This window comes from Chironomus tepperi, unplaced genomic scaffold (assembly GCF_022539635.2).
Source record: "Chironomus tepperi strain 1889 unplaced genomic scaffold, CSIRO-AGI_Ctep_v1 contig_7, whole genome shotgun sequence".
In the NCBI taxonomy this organism is placed as follows: Eukaryota; Metazoa; Arthropoda; class Insecta; order Diptera; family Chironomidae; genus Chironomus; species Chironomus tepperi.
In genome coordinates this window covers 1638867-1661376 of record NW_027226129.1, presented here as the reverse complement: position 1 = coordinate 1661376, position 22510 = coordinate 1638867, and the positions used below count along the sequence as shown (strand labels likewise).

General features: G+C 32.7%; 6 protein-coding genes across 6 annotated transcripts; 2 read left to right on the top strand and 4 right to left on the bottom strand.

Annotated features, from left to right (window-relative positions):
- The first annotated feature begins 132 nt into the window (after positions 1–132).
- Positions 133–2925, top strand: LOC139091612 (pickpocket protein 28-like). The gene is made up of 5 exons (XM_070641793.1): positions 133–409; positions 495–845; positions 903–1118; positions 1173–1436; positions 2030–2925. The coding sequence occupies exons 2-5, from the start codon at positions 502–504 to the stop codon at positions 2907–2909; spliced, it is 1704 nt and encodes a 567-aa protein (XP_070497894.1). The 5' UTR covers positions 133–409; positions 495–501; the 3' UTR covers positions 2910–2925.
- Positions 2926–9136: 6211 nt separating this feature from the next.
- LOC139087121 (leucine-rich repeat-containing protein 15-like) lies at positions 9137–11660 on the top strand. Its single transcript, XM_070635876.1, has 3 exons — positions 9137–10470; positions 10881–11268; positions 11335–11660. Exons 1-3 carry the CDS (start codon positions 9153–9155, stop codon positions 11549–11551), a joined length of 1923 nt encoding a protein of 640 aa, XP_070491977.1. The 5' UTR covers positions 9137–9152; the 3' UTR covers positions 11552–11660.
- Positions 11600–13470, bottom strand: LOC139087208 (uncharacterized). Its single transcript, XM_070635994.1, has 5 exons — positions 13406–13470; positions 13167–13206; positions 12986–13113; positions 12331–12462; positions 11600–11776 (listed from the first exon to the last, which is right to left on the bottom strand). The coding sequence occupies exons 2-5, from the start codon at positions 13196–13198 to the stop codon at positions 11691–11693; spliced, it is 378 nt and encodes a 125-aa protein (XP_070492095.1). The 5' UTR covers positions 13199–13206; positions 13406–13470; the 3' UTR covers positions 11600–11690.
- Positions 13471–14990: 1520 nt separating this feature from the next.
- On the bottom strand, positions 14991–16412 carry LOC139093153 (uncharacterized). The gene is made up of 4 exons (XM_070643795.1): positions 16300–16412; positions 15329–15450; positions 15149–15271; positions 14991–15088 (listed from the first exon to the last, which is right to left on the bottom strand). The coding sequence occupies exons 1-4, from the start codon at positions 16326–16328 to the stop codon at positions 15018–15020; spliced, it is 345 nt and encodes a 114-aa protein (XP_070499896.1). The 5' UTR covers positions 16329–16412; the 3' UTR covers positions 14991–15017.
- A 103-nt stretch (positions 16413–16515) lies between these two features.
- On the bottom strand, positions 16516–17749 carry LOC139092959 (uncharacterized). The gene is made up of 4 exons (XM_070643572.1): positions 17681–17749; positions 17471–17595; positions 16724–16891; positions 16516–16659 (listed from the first exon to the last, which is right to left on the bottom strand). The coding sequence occupies exons 1-4, from the start codon at positions 17707–17709 to the stop codon at positions 16589–16591; spliced, it is 393 nt and encodes a 130-aa protein (XP_070499673.1). The 5' UTR covers positions 17710–17749; the 3' UTR covers positions 16516–16588.
- Positions 17750–18467: 718 nt separating this feature from the next.
- Positions 18468–19610, bottom strand: LOC139086687 (leucine-rich repeat-containing G-protein coupled receptor 4-like). Its single transcript, XM_070635298.1, has 2 exons — positions 19588–19610; positions 18468–19470 (listed from the first exon to the last, which is right to left on the bottom strand). Exons 1-2 carry the CDS (start codon positions 19608–19610, stop codon positions 18468–18470), a joined length of 1026 nt encoding a protein of 341 aa, XP_070491399.1.
- Positions 19611–22510: the final 2900 nt, after the last annotated feature.

The window sequence follows — 22510 nt, the reverse complement described above, 5'->3', positions numbered from 1 at the left end:
AATGTGACTTTGTGTCTTCATGTGGCTATTTCTTCATGTGACAATGTGGTTATGTGTACATGTGCCCATGTGACAATGTAACAATGTCACAATGTGTCCATGCGACAGTATGTTTATGTGACCATATGACAATTTAACCATATTTTTATGAGACACTGTAACCATATTACCATGAGACAATGTGGACATGCATCAATGTGTCCATATGACCATGTGACCATAAGACCATGTAACAATTATTGCAAATTTTAATAATTTTAGACAACAACAGGTCGCTTATTTGTAACGAGACACAACTTGAATGTTTCACACGAGAATATGCACAGTTTAAAGATGATAAATGTAAATGTTATCCATCATGTGAGGAAGTGATCTATGAATTTGATGTACAGAAGTTGAATTCTAAATGGTAAGCAATTTTGGATCTATTAGATGAGCTAAAAATGACCAAAATGTGGCCGATCAATTCCCATGAATTTCTATGTCTTTTACAGGATTTTCATGACAGAACGATACAACATGGTAATCAAAATGAATGCAAATTTCAAAAGTGACAGCTTCTATCCGCAAATTCGTCGTAAATATTTCACAAAACTTGATTGGTTTTCATTCGTTGGCGGAATTTTGGGATTATTTTTTGGATTTTCATTTTTGTCGGGATTTGAAATTATTTTTCATATTTTTAGCAGTGTTCATGGACGAGTCAGTCAAGCTACAACTCATTCTGGCAGATTCAAGAGCCACAAATTGAATAAAATTGTGAAATATTTAAAGAATTTCATGAACAGTTCCTCAATTCACAGCTTTAGTTATGTTGTTGATCATAGGCTAAGGTTGTATGAAAGGTATGACGACATGCTAGTTCCAAAATCCCAAAATTTTCAAAAATTCACAATTTTCAGACTCTCATGGCTGATTTCATTCATCGTGTCCATTTACGTCTGCATCTTTATGATTCGGGAGCTTCACATGAAGCTTACAATTGATTCAGTCGCAATTGTCGTCAGCAATAAGCTTGTAAATTTGAATGATATTCCATTTCCAACTGTAACAGTCATGACTATGATGGCATTTGACTTATTAGTTGGACATGAATCTGAGGATTTGGGTTTGGTCGAGTTGAGTACAAAAATGTCCTTAATTTTAAGATTTAATTAATGGATATTTAACAGAGAGCTAGTCTTACGAGTATCAAGGAACACACAATCATCACAATTTCATGAGCCATTCATCAAAAAGTCATTACTAAATATAACTGGATATGGACATAAAATTGTTCCAATTCTTAGAAAATATGCATCAAAATCAATAAGAAATCAATTGAGTTTCACATGGGATGGACAGTATGCAGTTCCAACAGCACAAGTATTAACTACAATGGCATTTGGTTATAGCTTTAATATTGCTGATTTTGATGATATATTTGAGGAGTCAAGGTGAGTATTTTGGGTATATAGCACTAATCAGGTAGTCTGGGAGGGATATAATGGTTGAGGAACCCAGCCTTATGAGCTGCAGGCACTGAGATTATTAATCTGTTGTACTACATAATTTAGAGCTTCACTTTATAGTCGCGAAAAGAATAAGGCATTTAAATAGCTGAAAAACTGGCTCTAAGACGACTTGACTCTATCAAGGCTAATCTTAAGGCTAAAAATCATCAAATTTGGCATGAAGCCAGTGTCTTACTTGTCTCTTTTGTCAATTCTATGTCATGTGTCCTTCAGGTGTGACATCCGAACCACTTACAAGCTCTGAGCACTGCAAAGACACGACCTACACAGTAGTATACTCAAAGTAGTATACTAGTATACTAAAAATAGTATAGTATCACATACAGCATTTCTTAACATAACCACAGTGTGGCTGTCTCAAAAACGACCGTTAATTTTTTTCAAAAAATAATTTTTTGTCGTTAATATTCAAATTTATTTTGACCGTTACGAATTGTTCGAATTTTTCGACAATCTAATGACAACACACTCGAATTTGAGACGGCCTCACTCTGAACATAACAATATCATTTCAGAATCACATCCGACTTCTTCTATGACCGCAGTTATCACTTTAAAGGAGGTGACAGAAACAGATCCGAGAGTTATCCATGGATGTCACTCTATAACAGCCGGGATATCCTAGAAATCATCACAAATGACATTTACTTTCCGCCTTTTATTTATCTACATTCACCATACGAATACCCGATACAGTTTCAAAAGGAACAACTCAATGAATTTGAAATGGCTGTGTCATTCTCGTACGAAATATTAATCATACCCGAGATTATATCAACAGATGAGGAAGTACTCAGCCTCCGACTTAATCAACGACAATGTTTTATGGACGGAGAACGGAAATTGATATATTTTAAGATTTATAGTCAACGGAACTGCGAAATTGAGTGTCTAGCTGATAAGATATTAAGAATCTGTTCCTGTGTCCCATTTGATATTGTTCGGAATAATTCAACAAAAATTTGTGAGCTTTTTGACTACATTTGTGTCCATAAAGTTAAAAATGAAATTTTACTTGACATTGAGTCACAAACAGCATGCAATTGTCTACAGCCATGCAATCTTATCACATATAATTATGAATTTGTTGAGATTAAACATCCACAAGACTCAATGTCAACAGAATCAGCTATTAAAATGAAATTTAAAGATAATGAATTCATTTCCTTACAACGAATTCGACAATTTACAATTTTTGACTTTTTAAGCTATATTGGTGGACTTTTGGGACTTTTTGCTGGCATTTCCGTTTTGTCAATTTTTGAAATTTTTTATTTCTTTTCATTAAAATTAATTTGTGAAATTTTGAGAGGATTTAATCGAATTAATAGAGTTGGCAATGGAAATACTGTCATGGTTGTGCCTGTAAATCCAGATAAATCGAATTCAGGTTGAATTTAAACAATTTTTTGTGTCGTGCTGTGTAAAATGTTAATTATCTTATTTAAAATCTTGTAAAATAAAAAATTAAAATCACGCAAAATTATTTAAAATGTAAAAATTTAAATTTCATTCCATAATTCAACTCTCAACTGCTCAAAAATGAGTAAATTTATACCAAAATTAAATTATTATTTTGAAAATACGACACTTCATGGATTTTCGTACATCCCAAAAAGTCACAATTTGGCAGAAAAGTGAGCAAAATTTAATTTAATTAAAAAAATTCATAAAAATTTCAACAATTTTTTCCAGATTATTTTGGTTAATTGCACTTTTGTGTTCGTTTGCTTGCTGCTCATTTCTACTTCATGGGCTGATTTTGAAGGTTGAAAGAAATCCAATTATTGTTGATCGACCAGAAATAGCTGTGCATATTAAGGATGTAAGTCACATAGGTATTTGAATGCTTGAGTTGAAACTGTGTTGAGTTAGTCGGGTTGATACAGTAAGGTAGAGGGTGATTTGGTATCAGGGGGGTAGGCAGAAGGGGTTTGGGGTATTGACAATTTCTATCCTGAATGTGGGGTTGCCACTGGGATATCCCGACACAGATCCATGTCGTCAGCAGCGCATTTAGTGGTAATAAGGACATTTGACATTTGGTCAGCTTCGGAGTCAGACTTTGGGTACCCAAACCCCCTGCACTTTAAAGAATTTTGTCAAGCACCAACCCTTACCCTCTTAAATATGCCCCTGTCGCCTTAGTACACCATGTTAACCACTGCATCCTGTATCCTGTACCCATACTGTATCACCATAGGACAATCCCTTCAAGCTACACATTCAGACTGTCTTCAGGATCTCAAAACATTTCATTAACCAAATTCTCATCCCCACAGATTCCATTCCCAGCAATCTCAATTTGTTCCGGTGTCATTCAAAATGGAAGTACAACAATTTTGTCATTACTTCAAGATCTCCTAACCTCAAAGAAACTTAGGTCTATTACAGGCAGATGCACTGCCATGTGGGCATTAAAAGAATGTTATGAATATGACATGAGATGGAAGAAATTTGAACTTGCCATGCATTTCCAATTGAATCTTGAAATTGATTTTGCCAAAAAGTATAAAGGAATTGCCAATTTGACATTGTCAGCATTTGGATGGTGTAAAACATTTAATATTATTGGATATGATGACATGTTTCATGCAAATACAGCAGCTGATTATTTCAAGTATCATGAACCACCGATATTTAAGAAAAAGTCACATTTAATTCCATGGATTGACAGCAGTTCCTTTTATGCTGTCAGAAAGGAAGAAGGATTTCGTGCATATTTAGAACAAAAACCATTCGGACCTGTACGATGTGATGTTACTGATGGATGTAATCGTGATAGTGTACAAACAACTGTTGTTATACATGCACAACATGAAATGCCTGATGTTAGACATAGAAAGGTTGTCATTAATAGCCTTGAATATTTGAAAATTGGAATTGAAACGCAAATTAAAATTACTGACGAGACGTTGCTTGGACTTGATGTTGATGAGTAAATAGCATGAAATGGTAGTCAATTACTGATATTAATTGTCATTTTCTCAACAGCCGCAAATGCTATCAACCAGACGAAAAGAAGCTCAAGTTCTTCAAAACATATTCATCAGTTAACTGCCTTAAGGAATGTGAAAGCTCATTTATTATGGAAAAATGTCAATGCGTGCCTTTCTATTTTATCAGTAATTATTTAAAACTACCATGTGACCATGCAACCACATGACAATATGGCTATAAGTCTATGTAACATTATAATCATGTGACCTTGTGACAATATCCAGTTTTCTATTAGACAATGATGCCATGTGCTCATGTGACAATGATGCCGTGTGTCCATGCCATTGAATGACCATATGACAATGTTGCCATGTGACAATATGACCTTGTGTCCATGTGACAATGTAGTCGTGTGTTCATGTGATAATATGATTATATGACACTGATTATAAGATAATGTGGCCGTGCGACAATACGCAATGTTGCCACATATCCATATTATAATGTTGCCATGTGTCAACGTAACAATTTGATTGCATGATTGCATATATAAAATGTGGTCATTTGTCCTTGCAACAATATGATTATTTGGCCATCTGACAATGCAACCATGTAAACATATTGTCAAGTGACAATGTGGCAATGTGACCATATGACAGTGTGATCATATGATCATGAGACATTCGTATTACAATGTGACATTGTTGTCATGGTTCTGTGTGACAATGTGTCCATGTGACAATGTGACCATGTGACCTTGTGATTTTGTGACCATGTGATCATGTGTTCATGTGGCAAGGTAGCTCTGTGTCCATATGATCAAGTGGCCTTGATTCCATGTGACAATATGATTATATTTCAATGTGACAATGTAACTATGCAAAAATATTATATTTCTATTCAAATTTTAATAATTTTAGACAACAACAAGTCACTTGTCTGTAACGAAACACAACTTGAATGTTTCACACGAGAATATGCGCAGTTTATGGATGATAAATGTAAATGTTATCCACCATGTGAGGAAGTAAGCTATGAGTTTGATGTACAAAAGTTGAATTCAAAATTGTAAGATAGCAACTTCTCTGATGATTCAGCACAATACAGCACAATATCAATGTTTTTAATTCCATTTCAGGATGTTTATCACAGATCGATACGACATGATCATGAAAATAACAGCAAATTTCAAAAGTGACAGCTTCTATCCGCAAATTCGTCGTAAATATTTCACAAAACTTGATTGGTTTTCATTCGTTGGCGGAATTTTGGGATTATTTTTTGGATTCTCATTTTTGTCGGGATTTGAAATTATTTTTCATATTTTTAGCAGTGTTTATGGACGAGTCAGCCATGCTACAACCCATTCTGGGAGACCAAAAAGGGAAAAATCCAATAAAATTCAGAAATATTTAAAGAATTTCATGAACAGTTCCTCAATTCACAGCTTTAGTTATGTTGTTGATCATAGACTAAGGTTGTATGAAAGGTATGGATGACATGCTGGTTCCTATATCCCAAAATATTCACAATTTTTACAATTTCCAGACTCTCATGGCTGATTTCATTCATCGTGTCGATTTACGTCTGCATCTTTATGATTCGAGAGCTTCACAAAAAGCTTACAATTGATTCAGTTAGCATTGTAATCAGCAATAAGCTTGTAAACTTGAATGACATTCCATTTCCTAGCGTCACCATCATGAGCATGAGCTCACTTGACTTGTTAACAGAACTCTTTGATTCGTGGGCTAAGGAACCAAATGGAAGAGAATTTGATCGGTCAACAGAGTTGAGTATTGATGCCTTAATGCTGTTGTGGGTCAGCTTTAGCTCAGAGTTGCAAAAACGGTTCAAATTCTCGATAATTTGTATAGTTTTGTAAGAAAAACCGTACAAATTATCAAGAATTTGTACGGTTTTTGCCTGTCACAGGCTCCTGTTTTGCAACTCTGCTTTAGATTACCTTGGCTGTAAGCCTCGACCAAAACCGTACATTTTATATGGTTCATGGCACTTCCAAGCATTTGTTTCCCCACAACAGCCCTCAAACAGTCATCAAATGACTAACATCCTACTCATTTATCCACAGAGAACTAACAGTTTGGGTCATAACACAATCATCTGAATTTAAAGAGCCATTAATCAATGCCAAACTGAAAAATGTGACTGGTTATGGACATAACATAGTTCCAGTTCTTCGAAAAATTGCGACAAAAACTCTAACAAAATACATGAGTATCACATGGGACGGACAATTTGCAGTTCCAACAGCTCACATATTAACAACAATGGCATTTGGTTATAGCTTTAATATTGCTGATTTTGATGATATATTTGATGTGTCAAGGTGAGGAGTATACTAGGAGTATGCTAGAAATAGTATGCTGAAGTATACTAGAAATAGTATGCTGAAGTATACTAGAAGTAGTATGATGAAGTATACTAGAAGTAGTATACTAGGAGTAAAGTAGAAAGAGTATACTAAGAGTATACTAGGAGTATACTAGGAGTATACTAGAAGTATACTAGGAGTATACTAGAAGTATACTAGGAGTATACTAAAAGAAGTATACTCGGGGAATACAAGAAGTAGCATACTGGGAGTATACTAGAAGTAGTATACTAAAAGAAGTATACTAAAATTAGTATACCAGATAAAGCATCCAACAACCTAATTATACCTCAATTCTAGAACTACCCACGACTTCATGTTCAACCGTGGCTATCACTTTAAAGGAGGTGACAGAAACAGATCAGAATCAGATAAATATCCATGGATGTCACTCTACCATAGTCATGAAATGCTAGAAATTAAGGCAGATGACATTGATTCTCAACCATTTATCTACTTACATTCACCATACGAATATCCAATGCAATTACAAAAGGAAAAGCTCAGTGAATTTGAAATGGCTGAGTCATACTCATATGAAGTTCAGATAATTCCGGAGATTATAACAACAGATGAGGAAGTACTCAGCCTACGACTTAATCAACGACAATGTTTTATGGACGGAGAACGGAAATTGATATATTTTAAGATTTATAGTCAACGGAACTGCGAAATTGAGTGTCTAGCTGATAAGATATTAAGAATCTGTGCCTGTGTCCCATTTGATATTGTCCGGAATAATTCAACAAAAATTTGTGAGCTTTTTGACTACATTTGTGTCCATAAAGTTAAAAATGAAATTTTACTTGACATTGAGTCACAAACAGCATGCAATTGTCTACAGCCATGCAATCTTATCACATATAATTATGAATTTGTTGAGATTAAACATCCACAAGACTCAATGTCAACAGAATCAGCTATTAAAATGAAATTTAAAGATAATGAATTCATTTCCTTACAACGAATTCGACAATTTACAATTTTTGACTTTTTAAGCTATATTGGTGGACTTTTGGGACTTTTTGCTGGCATTTCCGTTTTGTCAATTTTTGAAATTTTTTATTTCTTTTCATTAAAATTAATTTGTGAAATTTTGAGAGGATTTAATCGAATTAATAGAGTTGGAGGCGGGAATACTGTCATGGTTGTGCCTGTAAATAGGAATAGCTTGAATTCCTGGTATTAAGTCAGCAACTTACTTGCTTTCTTCTTACTATCTTGGCTGTGGCGCACAACGAGAACGTCTAAAACTAGCTTTATCCTTCAATAACTTCTGTCAATTTGGAATATTCAGCAATGACAACAATTAATCATTATCTTAAAACCAGTCGTGGACAACCTATTGCAGGCAATGGTCAAGTTGGTTAGGAAGTCGGGCAATCGACTCAAAGGTTCCGGGTTAGATCCCAGAGAAAGTCTAGTCAGATTTGGACGCTTTTTCGCTGTTCTAGTCACACCAACTCGGTTTATGTATTCGCGACACACAAATTGTGGGAAGGGATATACCCTGCAGCTTCGATCAAGGCTCATATCCAATGTATGGTGAGCAGTCTTTGTGCTGAGACACATTGGAGATACACTGATGAGACATTAATTTTGTATCAATTACGATATAGCTTCGGTCGAGGCTTATCAACAAGGTATTGTGGTCAACCTATGTGCCATGACCCATGTGTGGCTTAATTCAAGACTTACAACCATGATATAGGCTTACAAATAAGGTGTGCTCATCACTGCCTTGTCTGGGGCGCACGAGGGTCCATTGCCGCGCGTAAGGAATGCCTGAGGACAGCTCTATCCTTCGAAACCTTCTGTCAGTTCGGGATATTAAGGACTTTATCGTCCTTTTCAACACATGCAATCCAGGAATTCTTCGGTCCTCATCACCAAGGTATGAATATTATAGAATATTGAGTGCCTTAAAAATGACAATTTTTGTGCGATTTTTAATCAAGTTTATGCCATAATTAATAAATATTGATATAAAAAATTCACCGAATTTTCTTATCTTTGTGACATTGATTATGGATTGTGATTTATAAGGCACAGTGGTGTATGCTGGATTTTTGGGAGTTTTATTGGACTGTATAAGGGATGTCCTTACTTACTTACTTATTTGGTCGTACAGATCAACTGTGATCCATGCATAAGGGTGACTAATAGACATGTCAGAACTCCTGAGCAATTCCAATGCCTAGCTATGCCCCTGTCCATACATTATCAATCTATTGCCTATATAAACAGCTACTGAACTTATCAAATTCAGTTAAACGTCGTTGTTCAAATCGAAAGGCATTAAAATGCTTACAAAACTTCTACTTCTGTGCCTCATCACCAGCTTCACACCAACTCAAGCCATAATCAATTTAATGTGTGACTTTCAAATCTACAATAACGTCTGTACCTGTGTCCTGCTCATCTTTAATCCAAATGGTGATGATCAATTTACAATTGGCGGTAATCCCGGTCCAAATTGTTCATTTACAAATGCTGTACAAATTTTATCAACTGGAATTACGACAAATATACCGGCAATAATTTGTGATAATTTTCCGGTGCTGGAGACACTTGTGATGGAGGATATGCAGATTAATACACTGGAACCGAATCCGTTTCATAGCTGTACATCGTTGAGGACATTAAGGCTTAGAGATAATCGAATTACGTACATTAATCCACATGCATTTACAAATACAAAGCTACAGACATTGGATCTGTATAATAATCGACTTGATGCCTTAAATTCACTGACATTTTTTAATCTTGGTGATTTACGGACATTAAATTTACAATTTAATTCCGGCATTTATTTACCGCCAAATGTGTTTGAGTCACTCAGCAGCCTTGTTACACTTGATTTACGGTATTGTGGCATCAATACGATACAGGCTGGATGGTTTAGGAACACGACAAACTTATTGACACTTCATCTGTCCTACAACTCATTTCAGACGGTACCAACGACAGCATTTAATAATTTAAGGAATCTTGTGTATCTCAGCATGTCCTATGGAACAATTACGTCACTTAATGTCAATACATTCAATTACAATACACGATTGGAGTCACTGTACCTTAATCAGAACAGCCTCACATCAATTTCAGCTAATTTATTCACAAATATAACAAATTTAATAACTTTATCGTTGTCAGCAAATCGATTCAGTCAAATTCCATCAAATACATTCCAATCATTGACATCATTAAGGACATTCAGCTGTGATTCGTGTGATATTAGCACAATTGAGGTTGGATGGTTTAGGACAATGAGAAATTTAATATCAATAAGTTTGGCTAATAATCAATTGACGGAAATACCAAGAAATGCATTTACATCAACAGACAGGCTGGAAAGCATCTACCTTGGTGGAAATAGGATAGTAAAATTGGAAGCAAGGTCATTTGGATCGTTGAGTAATTTAAGGACGTTAAGTGTGTCACAAAATTTAATTAATGAAATTGATCATCATTTTATGAATCAATCGAGAGTCCTTGGAAATGCTTATTTCTCGTTCAATCGATGTACACAGCTTAGTACGAATAATTTTAGTGGTAATAAGGATGGATATATGCGACAAATGACTGGATGTTTTGATAATTTTGATGGAATTATGATTGGTGAGTATTGGTGAATTTTATTGGGATGGGAATGTGATGCAGGCAACCTGGGTCAGTGGTGGATAGCCTGTGTGATGCGGCACACCATGCCTTGAACCACATGTCTTGTTCAGTTTCAGTCATGCCTAATTACCAAGATGTGTTCTCCACTGATTTAGGTAATTAGGAGAGTTTGGTAGACTGTCGACCAACCTCGGTCGCTGACCAAGACATCCCTAAACTAGAATATTTAAGGACAGCAAGTGTAGCACAGTCAAATGCCCAAGACATACCCCTCATACCTACACAATCTCTCGTAAACATGCTCTCTGCTTGTTAGAAGAACTAACTGTCCAATCCACAGAATCAATTCCTAGTATTGAATCCCCTAAGTATGTCTCCATACCTAACCCAATTCCTATCAATTCCAGAACTTGAAACTTACAATTCAACTCAATTTGATTGGCACAATATTCGTCCAAATGATGAATGGGAAGCAATAAGAGTCAGCATTAAAGCATCCGAAAATGTTCATATTGGATTAACAGATTCACTTGATAAACAGGAACAGGAACAGGAACCGCTAATTGAAATTCATATTGGTGAACGTGATAATCGTGATTCAAGTATATATGAACGTGGTGTTAGAGTATTGCTTGATAATGAGCATCGTCGATTGAATGTGAATGAGATGAGGACATTTATAATTGGATGGAAATTTGGTATTGTTATGGTTTATGAGGAAGCTGAAAGATTTCCATTTATGGCTCATTTTATTCGTCAACCATTTCCAGTTAATTTCTTTGGATTAAGGACACAGTAAGTTTGATTGAATTTTTGTGGATATATTGAGAATAATTTTGATGATTTTTTGGTATTTTTAAGGATTAATCCACTCAATAGTCGTGATAAGGCTATTTGGAATGTGTCGAGGATTCAGGGGAATGAGCTGTTGCCTGTTCCACCTCCGACTACAACGACATCGACGACTACAACGACTACAACCACAACCACACCCACAACTTCATCAACGACTGCTACCGAACCGTCATACGTAACCGAAACGGAGGACATAACTGTACCCGAAATCCCCGCTACATGATTGGGATAAACATGAAGCATAAATCAAGCATTTAAAAGCAAATTCAAATAATTTTCAGATATTTTTGACTATTTTAACTAATAAAGTTACAATAATTATACAAAATCTATGGAATGACCCCCAAAACCCCAATCCTCCATCAGTTTTGTTTTGTCCATTTTACAATTTTATCATAACACAAATTTTCCTTTGTATTCTGCTGTAAAAAGTTCAATGAATCATATCCTAAAAATGACACAGAATTAATGAAAAAATTACAAAAGTACTCGTTCTTATCGAGTGACTTCAGCGCATTTTTGTCCCAGCGATCAGTAATTGATTAATAAGTCACTTCCAGAGCTAAAAAACAAGATCCGTATAAAACTTCCACAAATTTAAGAACTTCATCATTTAACGGATTTTCATAATTCAAACCTCATAACGGTCAAAAAAAATCAAACATTTTTCAGTAAACACTGTAAAAACATCGACAAACATTGAAAAACACTGCAAAACAATGAAAAAACGTGTTGTTGTTTTTGTTGTTGTTGTATATGAAAATGAAAACTGTTAATTATAGTATTTATGCATTGATTTGAAACTTCAAAATGACCGATAACCCAATAACTTGATAGGACGAAGCTATTAAAACAAACCAGAGCTCTCTACGATGTCTCGTTTTCGAGATCTCGCGTTCCAGCCGAACGAACAGACAAAGTGTCTTATTAAGCTACCTTTTTGAAAAAAATTTCAAAAATGCGCTAAAAATATTTTGATGAAAATTAGGAATAAAAATTTACTTTCGACTTTCTTTAGGTCAACTTCTGCATATTTGGGCTCTTGAAAATGTAAAGGATCTGCATATTCCGCATCTTCCATCATTTTAGGTTCTAATGTTGCAGAATTTGGCATTTTGGTTGCTTTATTATGAACTGAAATGTAGATAAAAAAGTATAAATTTGATGATTTAATTGTAAACTCTCTTTTATCTCTCTACGCCTCATATGCGCCCTATATGCACCTAACATCCGCCCTATATGCACCCTATATGGGCTCTATATGCGCGCTATACACACACTTTATGCACCCTACATGCGCTCTATATGCTCCCTATATGCGCCTTTTATACGCTCTATATGCGCCATATATGCGCTCTATATGCGCCATATATGTACTCTATGTGCGCCATATATGCACTCTATATGCGCCATATAAGCGCTCTATATGCGCCATATATGCGCTCTATATGCGCCATATATGCGCCATATATGCGCCATATATGCGCTCTATATGCGCCATATATGTACTCTATGTGCGCCATACATGTACTCTATGTGCGCTATATATTCGCTCTATATGCGCCATATATGCACTCTATATGCGCCTTATATGCGCACTATATGCACCCTGTATGTGCCATATATGCACCCCATAATTACGACAATAATTACCAACCATTATATGCAGAACATTCTCCATCCATCGTTGGTCCAATAAAAATCGATTTATTCTTCTCCAGCTTCATGATGAAAACAGTCAGCAGGCATGTGTGTAGGAAATTTAAAAATAAACAAATTCCAAAGCTGTGAATGAGAAATTTTTAATTAAATGTAATGACACATGAATGTTGACTTACAATACAGCTAAGCTATCTTCTTCCATTTTCATCAGTTTATCTAAGTTTTAAAAAAAGTGAAGGAAAAATTGGATGTTAATTGACTTGTATGGTAGATTTGGTATGAATGGATTTTTGTCTAGTTCTGTGGACGAGTAATCTTTGGGACAGGGACATAATCAGAGTGGGTGTCAAAACTCCTGAGGGATCTTCTAGTTTTTGCACAGTAAATCAACTAAAATCCGTCTAATTTTACTTACTTTATTTCACTAACAGCGTTTAATTGCGTCCTTTGCCGTTTATAATGAGTTTGATAGAGTCTAGCTGGTTTTTAATTCTGTTGATCATATGTGGTTTGAAAATTATGAGTAGAATTACTTTTAGTCATAATTTTATATCAACTGTAAAATTATAAGCATTATGTGTATGACGAAGACAAATATTAAGAAATACTTCGTGAGTCTTCGTAAATCTTCGTGAATCTTCGTGAGTCTTCGAAGATTTTCGTAAATTTTCGTGAATCTTCGTGGACCTTCGCACAATCTTCGTGAATCTTTGTGAATCTCCGTGAATCTTCGTGAATCTTCGTGAATCTTCGTGAATCGTCGTGAATCTTCGTAAAAACCTTCGTCACACTAGCCTAATGACGGATTTTTGATCAATTTTTTGGCATGTGCTATCTGGGTCATCATTATCATCATTATGTCATGACTGATTTTCTTCCCCTTCCTATATCGGCTTATGAGTGCAAAGAGTAGAGATGCGCAATACAGATGTTCATAGCAATTCCATGTAACTGCCGTATCAGATCTCAAGAGTTCGTGACTATGCGTCTTACTTCAAGTCATAAAATTCAATGCTTGTTGAGCAATGCAATCGTCAGCAAAGAATTGATCTACTAATGTTCTTAGCCAAATCTGAATATTTGGAACCTGCACAAGTCGGCTAATTGACCCAAAATCCAATATTAGCCCGGCATGACTCTGACCTGGTGCTGGATTTAAATTGATGTCTCATTTCCTGCATTAGAATCTTTAATAAGTTATTATAATGTATGTATTACATGCTCATTGCCTTCATTATCTTTTATTTTGATAATAATGTTGAAATTCCCACAGATGAGGCATTTGAGTCAGTTATGGATGAATTTGATTTAGTTGATGATTTAGGCTTGATAAATTATATGAGTAAGGATATGAGATAGCGTGATTAATAAGCAGTATGTGGAATTAATGTTTGATGTTTTGAGTAATACATGACTTAATTCTGAGTCTGTATCTAGTCACATAAGCCTGTTTTATATTTCTTATATTAATCATATGTTATTGTGTTCCTTATTAATCATGTTGTCTCATATCCTTACTCATATAATTTGTCAAGCATAAATCATCTAGATTCAAACTCATCCATAACTGACTCAAATGACTCATTTGTGGGAATTTCAATATTATTATGAAAATAAAAGATAATGAAGACGATGAGCATGTAATACATTAAGAGACATACATTATTACATTAAGATCTTACTTCCAAGAATTCTTTGGTGGACCCCATGGAAATTTCTATTTTTTTAATTTTAAAATTTTTAATTTTTTAAAAATTTGATTTTTTAATTTTTTTTTAAATTTAAATTTTTTCAAATATAAAAATTTCTAAATTAGAGATTTTTTTAAATGTTTTTATAATTTTTTTAAAATTTCTAAATTTTAAAAAAGTTAAAAAAAAATTCAATTTTAAAATTTTTAAAATATAAAATTTATTAATTTAAAATAAATAATTTTTAAACAAAAAAAAAATATTTTCTTTTATTTCAATTTTAATTTTAAATACATTTAAAATATTTAATTTAAAAATGTTGAAAAATTAATCAATTCATTCTTGTGAAATAACGTGGTACACGGAATCAGTTGCTGTTTCCACTTCTGGATTCAATTCATGATAATCTGTGAAATAAATATTCAATAAAAATGGACAATAAAAGTTAAAATAATATAAATACGTACATTCAGAATGTTCAATTGGAGTTTCGTACAGGTCCTCTGTTACGCCATTGTCCTGTTTTACGCCAATCTCTGCATACGTCTCCTCATCATCCTCAACTTTTGATTCAACATTTGCAACGGAATCTTTTAATTTTTTAATTAATTTTTTTTTTAGATTTTATTTTAAATTTATTAACTTACAATGATTGTTGACTGACTCTACACGCTCATTGTTGAAGTATTCCTTAGACATTTTGACTTTACGGATGAACAGGGTCAGCATAAAGGTTTGTAATAAATTCATAAACGTGAAAACTATGAAGCTATTAGGAGGAAATAAATTAAAATTTATAAAAAAAAAAAAATAAAAAAGAAATAAATTTTGAAAAAAAAATTTAAAAAAATAAAATTTAAAAAAAAATTAAAAAAATAAAATTTAAAAAAACAAAATAAAAAAAAAATAAAATTTAAAAAAATAAAATTTAAAAAAAATAAAATTTAAAAAAATAAAATTTAAAAAAATAAAATTTAAAAAAATAAAATTTAAAAAAATAAAATTTAAAAAAATAAAATTGAAAACAATAAAATTAAAAAAATAAAATTTAAAAAAATAAAATTTAAAAAAATAAAATTAAAAATAAATTTGAAAAATTATATTTAAAAATTCAAATTTAAGAAATAATTAATGTAAAATAACATATTAAAAAAATTAAAATGAAATTTAAAAAAAAATTAAAATAAAAAATTAAATTTAAAAATAATTAAAATTTAAAAAAAATAAAAGTAATAAAATATTCAATTTAAAAAAAATGTAAAATAAAAAAATCAAAAATTAAAATAAAATTTAAAAATTAAAATGATGTTAAATTGAAAAAAAAAACAATAAAATTTTAAAATTCATTAAAACAAATTTTACGTTCAATAAAAAAATAAATTTGTAAATTTATTAAAATAAATTTTAAATTTAATAAAAAAAAAAATAAATTTTTAAACTTATTAAAATAAATTTTTAAATTTATTAAAATAAAATAAAAAAAATTTAAATTTATTTTTTTAATTTTTTAATAAATTTAAAATATATTTTTAATATTAATTGTAAAAAAAATTAATGAATTTCAATTTAATGAATTAAAAAAATAAATAAATAAATTATTTAATAAATTTTCACTTACAACACTATATCCCAATAACTAGCATCCATAATTAAATCCTTGATTATTAATTCAATTCACTTATTTAATAATTCAATTATTATTATTTTTTTTTAAATAATTAATTAATGAAAACTATTGAACTTAATTTTAAAGTTTAAACTTGAAAATTAGAAAGAAAAATAAAATTTAAAAAACAAAAAAAAAATTTATTATTTTTATTATTAATTCATTTCATTACATTTCATGGGTGGGGGGTAGTGGGGGGTGTGGTTTATAAATTCCCATTAATCATCTCAATAGTCATCTCCTACTTGACTATTTCATAGTCATCATTATGTTTCTGACTACAAACTCCCATATGCATCAATTTGTCATAAACTAAATTAATTGACAAATCAAAAAAAAATAATTAAAAAAAAATTAAAAAATTAATTAAACTTACCAGCAGAACCGTTTGTGACATGATCATATGTGTCTATATTACCATTATCGACCTTTTTTACCTCCTCATAAATGATTTGTGTCATTTCAGCATCATTGTTCGATTTAATGCCATGTCCTGAATACATGTTCTGTTTCTCTTGACTCTTGAATTCTGTCTCTAACATCACTATTAATGTGAAATGTAAAATAATGATTAATTTATTAATTAGACATTATTGCTTAGCATAACCACACCCCCTCCCCCATCACCCTATAAATTCCCCTAATTTGATACCCTCCTCTAACTTATCCAGCAATTAATGAGGTGAGGGAGGTGAGAGAGGGTGAGAGAGGGTGAGGGAGTGTGAGAGAGGGTGAGAGAGGGTGAGAGAGGGTGAGAGAGGGTGAGAGAGGGTGAGAGAGGGTGAGAGAGGATGAGAGAGGATGAGAGAGGATGAGAGAGGGTGAGAGAGGGTGAGAGAGGGTGAGAGAGGGTGAGAGAGGGTGAGAGAGGATGAGAGAGGATGAGAGAGGGTGAGAGAGGGTGAGAGAGGGTGAGAGAGGGTGAGAGAGGGTGAGAGAGGATGAGAGAGGATGAGAGAGGGTGAGAGAGGGTGAGAGAGGGTGAGAGAGGGTGAGAGAGGGTGAGAGAGGGTGAGAGAGGGTGAGAGAGGGTGAGAGAGGGTGAGAGAGGGTGAGAGAGGGTGAGAGAGGGTGAGAGAGGGTGAGAGAGGTATGTGACACTAATTATTAATGACATACTCACCACTATTATGATTTTTTGAGATTTTAATATCGTTGTTGGCCTTCTTCATATGTTTTCGCATCCTCACAATAAATATTGTCAACAAAAGTGTTTGAAGTAGATTGAGAAGCATAAAAACTCCAATGCTATATAATAAAAAACAATAATTTTTTATTGATTAATTTAAATAACAATAAATTTAATAGGAAAAGTAAAAAAAAAATTACTAACAAAATAATTTCAAATGTTATAACAATCATAATGTTTAGTAAAATATGACTTGAATGTATCACAACAGAGTATCTTATCCGACTAAACTGAAACAATGACTTATGAGAAATAAAAAATAAAATAAAAAGTTGAAAAATTACTCGTTCTTATGTGACTTAAGCGCATTTTTTTTTGAAAAAACCAACGGAAATTGGGATTGAGAAGAGGGAAGATGGGGAAAAGAGGGGGCCTGACTTATGAAAAATAAATAAAAAGTTGATAAATTACTCGTTCTTATGTGACTTAAGCGCATTTTTTTTGTTTTGAAAAAACCAACGGAAAATGGGAAGGTGATGAGGGGGGTGGGGTTGATGGTGTAGGACATCCATAAAACATGACTATAAAGATGCAGCCAGAAGAGGCCTGAGTTAAACATGCTGCAATTAGTCGACTGTATTTCCACTTCTTAATTGTCTTGTCAGGTTTATAGCTAGATTGACTTATTGCAGCCTATGTTACTTGACACAATATGATTATGGATTAAAATTTGCATCCGAATTTAACGGAAAATTTTATTGAAAATTTTTGAATTAATTTTTATAAAAAAATAACATAAATTTTTGAATTGTTTGGATTAATAAGCAGTACATAATGGATTAATATGATGATTAACATAAAATTGAGTAATTTGAGATGAAATCACATTGAATGCAGTCATGGAACTTCTAAAATGATGCATAACTCCCTTCAATGTCCATTCCATCCTGTCTAAATTGAGTCAATCAGTTGTTGAGTCAGTCATGTTGAGTCAGTCATACAGCATGTAAATTATGACAAATACAAATGCAAATGAAAATGTCGAGGAAATGACAAGCATTGTTATTTTATAGTTAGACATATGTGACATGTCCTTTAACTGATTTGATGATGTTGTGCTGGATTGGATGAAGTCATGCATGATTGATGTTAGGTTGGTGACTTTTAGGTCCAATTCTACCACTTTGGTGTCCATTGCTGTTATTTTGGTGTTGATGGCTTTACTGGAAATTGCCTGAAATCGTTCCTTGAGAGGCGTTGAGTTAGATAAGCTTGAATTTTGGAATCGATTTTGAAGATTTTGGAGATTTTGATCGAAAATTGGAAATGATTCACAGGTGACATAAATCAGTGAGTCTTCGAGTTTTTGTAACTCCTTTTCGATGTCTGAAAAGCCAAAACATTTCAATTTTGCTTGGCTGATGACTTCTTTTACTGCTGTTTGGTTGTTGTCAGCATACATGCTGATGCAATTGTTACCATTTAGGTACAACCAAGCTAAATTGTTCAAATTCTCAAAAACTTGAGTGCCGATGTGAATTATTTTATTAGACGAAAATCTAACAACCTTTAATTCCGGATTATAGGCAAACAGTCCATCCTCAAGAAATTCAATGTCATTATAAGACAGGGCAAGATAAATCAAGTTAGGAAATGGCTTCAAATCGCTCTGCTGAACTTCCTTAATACGTCCATTTCGAATAAAAATCATTTTAATATTTGTGAAGAAACTGGCTAAATTGCGCGGGAAATATTCTATGATACGAGAGGAATCTTCGGAGTAAAATCCAGCGACATCCGAGTTGCTCTTGCCAGTTTCATGTGTTCCAGCCACGGAATTAATCACAGCTGATTCTTTTGATTTTATGTTAACAGTATTTTGGAGGTCGCAATGATAAACATCACCAACAGTAATAAAGAACGAATTTTCAAACTCGCATTCCATATCCGCAGAATCACCCAATCCACAGATCAGTGCCGAGCATGCAACAAAGCTGTAATTTTAACATTAAATTATAATTTTTGGAATTTGTCATTGAAAAAAATGACGAAAAAGTCTTAAAATTAAGTCAGAGTACATCCATCCCATCCCTAAATTACTCATCACTTACACAAAAATTTCCTTTATTGCCATTTTGTGATTGTGCTGATTTTTTTTTAAATGTTAATTGTTCAACTGATGACTTTAAAGTGATTTAATTTTCATAAAAAATCTAAGCTTAACATGATTCACAATTGGATACAGAGTTGGCAATAGCCTCAAGTCAGTGATCATCACAATTATTGCATCTAGTCACTGACTGTCGACTGTAAAAAGACAAAAAATGACTAAAGTCAGTCAATTGTCAACTCTGACTGCATATGAGCAACAATAAGAATGACTTATGAGTCAATGACTATGACTTGATGTCAATGTGGAGTCTCACAGGATGTCCTTCATGTCCAACTTAACTTTAGTGTCTTTAAATCAGCATATAGAACATGAAATCCTCGAGTGTGACTCAATTGATGTAAAAGAACTGCTGCACGTCATGACTGACTTTCAATTTCCACGGAAGTTGACTAGATTGCTTAAAGCCACACTTTTAAGAGTCACGTTTGGTGTGAAAGTGTTGGAATTAATGACAAGCTTGATCGTCTGCAGGACCTGTCATGACTCTGACTGACAATTGAAGGAACTTGTGCCTTATAATTTTAATTTTGGATACTCTCTAGACTTTCCGTGACATTAACGGACGTCCGGTCATTAAAATGATCCATAAGTAGCTTGTCCTGGTGTCTTCATCCTTACTTACTTCGATGGCCGTACAGATCAACTGTGATCCATGGCTGCAACTGTCCTGGTGGCTTATTCAGAGTTGGCAGGACTTTGGAGTACAGACACCAAAAGTTTAAAATGCCTGGACTTTGTGGAGTCGGTTTTTGGAGGTCTGAACTCCATTGGAGGCTCGTCCACATTGGATACATGCCAACTCTGGTCTCCTTAATGTCACTCAATGTTATTTTGGAATAAGATGACATATTGATGTTCTGGGTGACTTTACTGTTCTTATGTCCCAAAAGTCATCAATCCATTGATGTATGGCTCAGACTTGCGTCATTTCATTTCGAAAGGATTCGAAATTGTTTGCGAAAATTCAAAAAATATTTAACCGTTAATATGGATGTAAACAACGAAAAATATTTTTTAAAAATTATCAATTCTTCTCATGAAATTCCATGAAATGAAGACTCAACTGATCATTGATATCATTGCTTATATAAAAGAAAACAGTTACATGCATCAGAATTTAAATAAATATTGATTTTTTGTTTGTAACGTATTTTTGGATTTTAAAAATTTTCAACGGTCATTTATTTTTTAAAAACGTAGTTTTTATCCCCGTTTTTTCATTCAAATAATAACGGTCAATATTTGAAATGGCGATAGTCTGGTATGGCTTATTCATTGATCGGGTAAGGAAGTCCTGGATTGGGTTGTGATGATATGGACGGTAAAGTTGTCGATATCTCGAATTGGCAGTGGATATAGACACGGCAATGTGCTGCAGAGGGTCTAGCCAAGGAAGTAAGTCAGTTGGAATGGGACAGAGGATGTGTAACTGGATATTTGTCCATAAATATTGTAAACATTTACAGACACAATAAATTGAGTCAATATGTCAAGTATGAAGCTATGAATGATTGGTATACAGCACAGTAGCTGTACAGTCGACACAGAATGCTTACGGATATTTTGGAATCAATTCAGCCATTACTTATAGCTTCATACATAACTGGATTATTTAATTTAAATATTAATGTTAAAAGTATGAAGCTTAACGTCCATAAGTGGCATCAAGTTACAGTCATAATTGTCATAATTTGTCACATGCTTGGAGCGCATTTTTACTCAAAATCAGACCTGATGGATAAAATGTTTTTTACAAAAACATCAAAAATATCGACAATTTTAGTCTATATTGGACATTTTAATTGTGTATCATCAATGTGTTGGATATACGTTAAGCAACATGACTTTTTTAATATTTTAATTAAATTAAGTGAAATTGATGATAAATTGAGTCAATTTGGTGTTAAAATTGATTATAAAATGCAACGGAACCGGCAAATTAAAGGATATATTTGGTTTATATTGACATTCTTGATTGCCTGGAACTCCAGCATTGTCTATCAAGTCCATTATGACCTTAAAATTGAAATAATTGTTATTTTTTATGATATTATAAGTTTAATTAATTCCGTTGCATTAATTTCACATTTTATTATAATTATGTCCAATATAAGCTTAAGATTTAAATTGTTAAGCACATGTGTTGCTGATTATGATGTTCAGGTGCTGTCAAAAATTCATTTAAATATTGTTAAATGTATTGGAATTTATAATTTAATTTATGGAACTCCAATGATGCTTTTTTTGGTAATTTATTTATTTGGAGCTGCATATCAGCATCTTTGGTCGTTTTGACACCTAAATCGGATTATATAACAGCTATTGGATTTATAATTGGATTAGCATATACAGCATTGATACTTATTGTCATCACTAGATCTGCTGATAAGTTAAATAATGTTAAAAATCAAATTATTCACATTTTATATAAAAAAATGTCAAAAAATAACGGAAATTCTGACAAAATATTTAAATTTATTATGCAAATTCGACACACAAATTTGGAATTTTCATGTAAATTTTTCAATTTTAATTGGAAATTAATTTTTAATTTTACATCAGCATTTATTATGTATTTTATTATTATAATACAATTTGAGGAATCATTTAAAGATAAAAATTGTAATTTATTATGTCCTAATTGTACACAGTTGGATTATTAATTTATATGAGTTATGATGATTAATTCACTGGTTTTAAAAAAAAAAAAAAAAGTTAAAAAATTTAAAATTTTTAAAAAAAAATTAAAAAATTGAAAAAAAATATCAAAATTTTTAAAAAATTAAAAAAAAAAAAAATTTAAAAAAAATTATAAAAAATGGAAAAACAAATTCAAAAAAATATTAGAAAAATTTTCAAAA

Coding starts and splice junctions, on each gene's coding strand:
- LOC139091612 (XM_070641793.1), top strand. CDS start 502: ATGACAGAACGATACAACATGGTAATCAAAATGAATGCAAATTTCAAA. Junction 846..902: donor AGGCTAAGGTTGTATGAAAG/GTATGACGACAT, acceptor CACAATTTTCAG/ACTCTCATGGCTGATTTCAT. Junction 1,437..2,029: donor GATATATTTGAGGAGTCAAG/GTGAGTATTTTG, acceptor ATATCATTTCAG/AATCACATCCGACTTCTTCT.
- LOC139087121 (XM_070635876.1), top strand. CDS start 9,153: ATGCTTACAAAACTTCTACTTCTGTGCCTCATCACCAGCTTCACACCA. Junction 10,471..10,880: donor TTTTGATGGAATTATGATTG/GTGAGTATTGGT, acceptor TATCAATTCCAG/AACTTGAAACTTACAATTCA. Junction 11,269..11,334: donor TTCTTTGGATTAAGGACACA/GTAAGTTTGATT, acceptor GGTATTTTTAAG/GATTAATCCACTCAATAGTC.
- LOC139087208 (XM_070635994.1), bottom strand. CDS start 13,198: ATGAAAATGGAAGAAGATAGCTTAGCTGTATT. Junction 12,463..12,985: donor AGAATGTTCTGCATATAATG/GTTGGTAATTAT, acceptor TCTACATTTCAG/TTCATAATAAAGCAACCAAA. Junction 11,777..12,330: donor TGACCTAAAGAAAGTCGAAA/GTAAATTTTTAT, acceptor TGTCATTTTTAG/GATATGATTCATTGAACTTT.
- LOC139093153 (XM_070643795.1), bottom strand. CDS start 16,328: ATGGATGCTAGTTATTGGGATATAGTGTT. Junction 15,451..16,299: donor AGTTATTGGGATATAGTGTT/GTAAGTGAAAAT, acceptor TCCTCCTAATAG/CTTCATAGTTTTCACGTTTA. Junction 15,089..15,148: donor TCCAATTGAACATTCTGAAT/GTACGTATTTAT, acceptor TTTATTTCACAG/ATTATCATGAATTGAATCCA.
- LOC139092959 (XM_070643572.1), bottom strand. CDS start 17,709: ATGATTGTTATAACATTTGAAATTATTTT. Junction 17,596..17,680: donor ATAACATTTGAAATTATTTT/GTTAGTAATTTT, acceptor TTTATTATATAG/CATTGGAGTTTTTATGCTTC. Junction 16,892..17,470: donor CTCAAAAAATCATAATAGTG/GTGAGTATGTCA, acceptor TCACATTAATAG/TGATGTTAGAGACAGAATTC.
- LOC139086687 (XM_070635298.1), bottom strand. CDS start 19,610: ATGGCAATAAAGGAAATTTTTGT. Junction 19,471..19,587: donor GCAATAAAGGAAATTTTTGT/GTAAGTGATGAG, acceptor TTAAAATTACAG/CTTTGTTGCATGCTCGGCAC.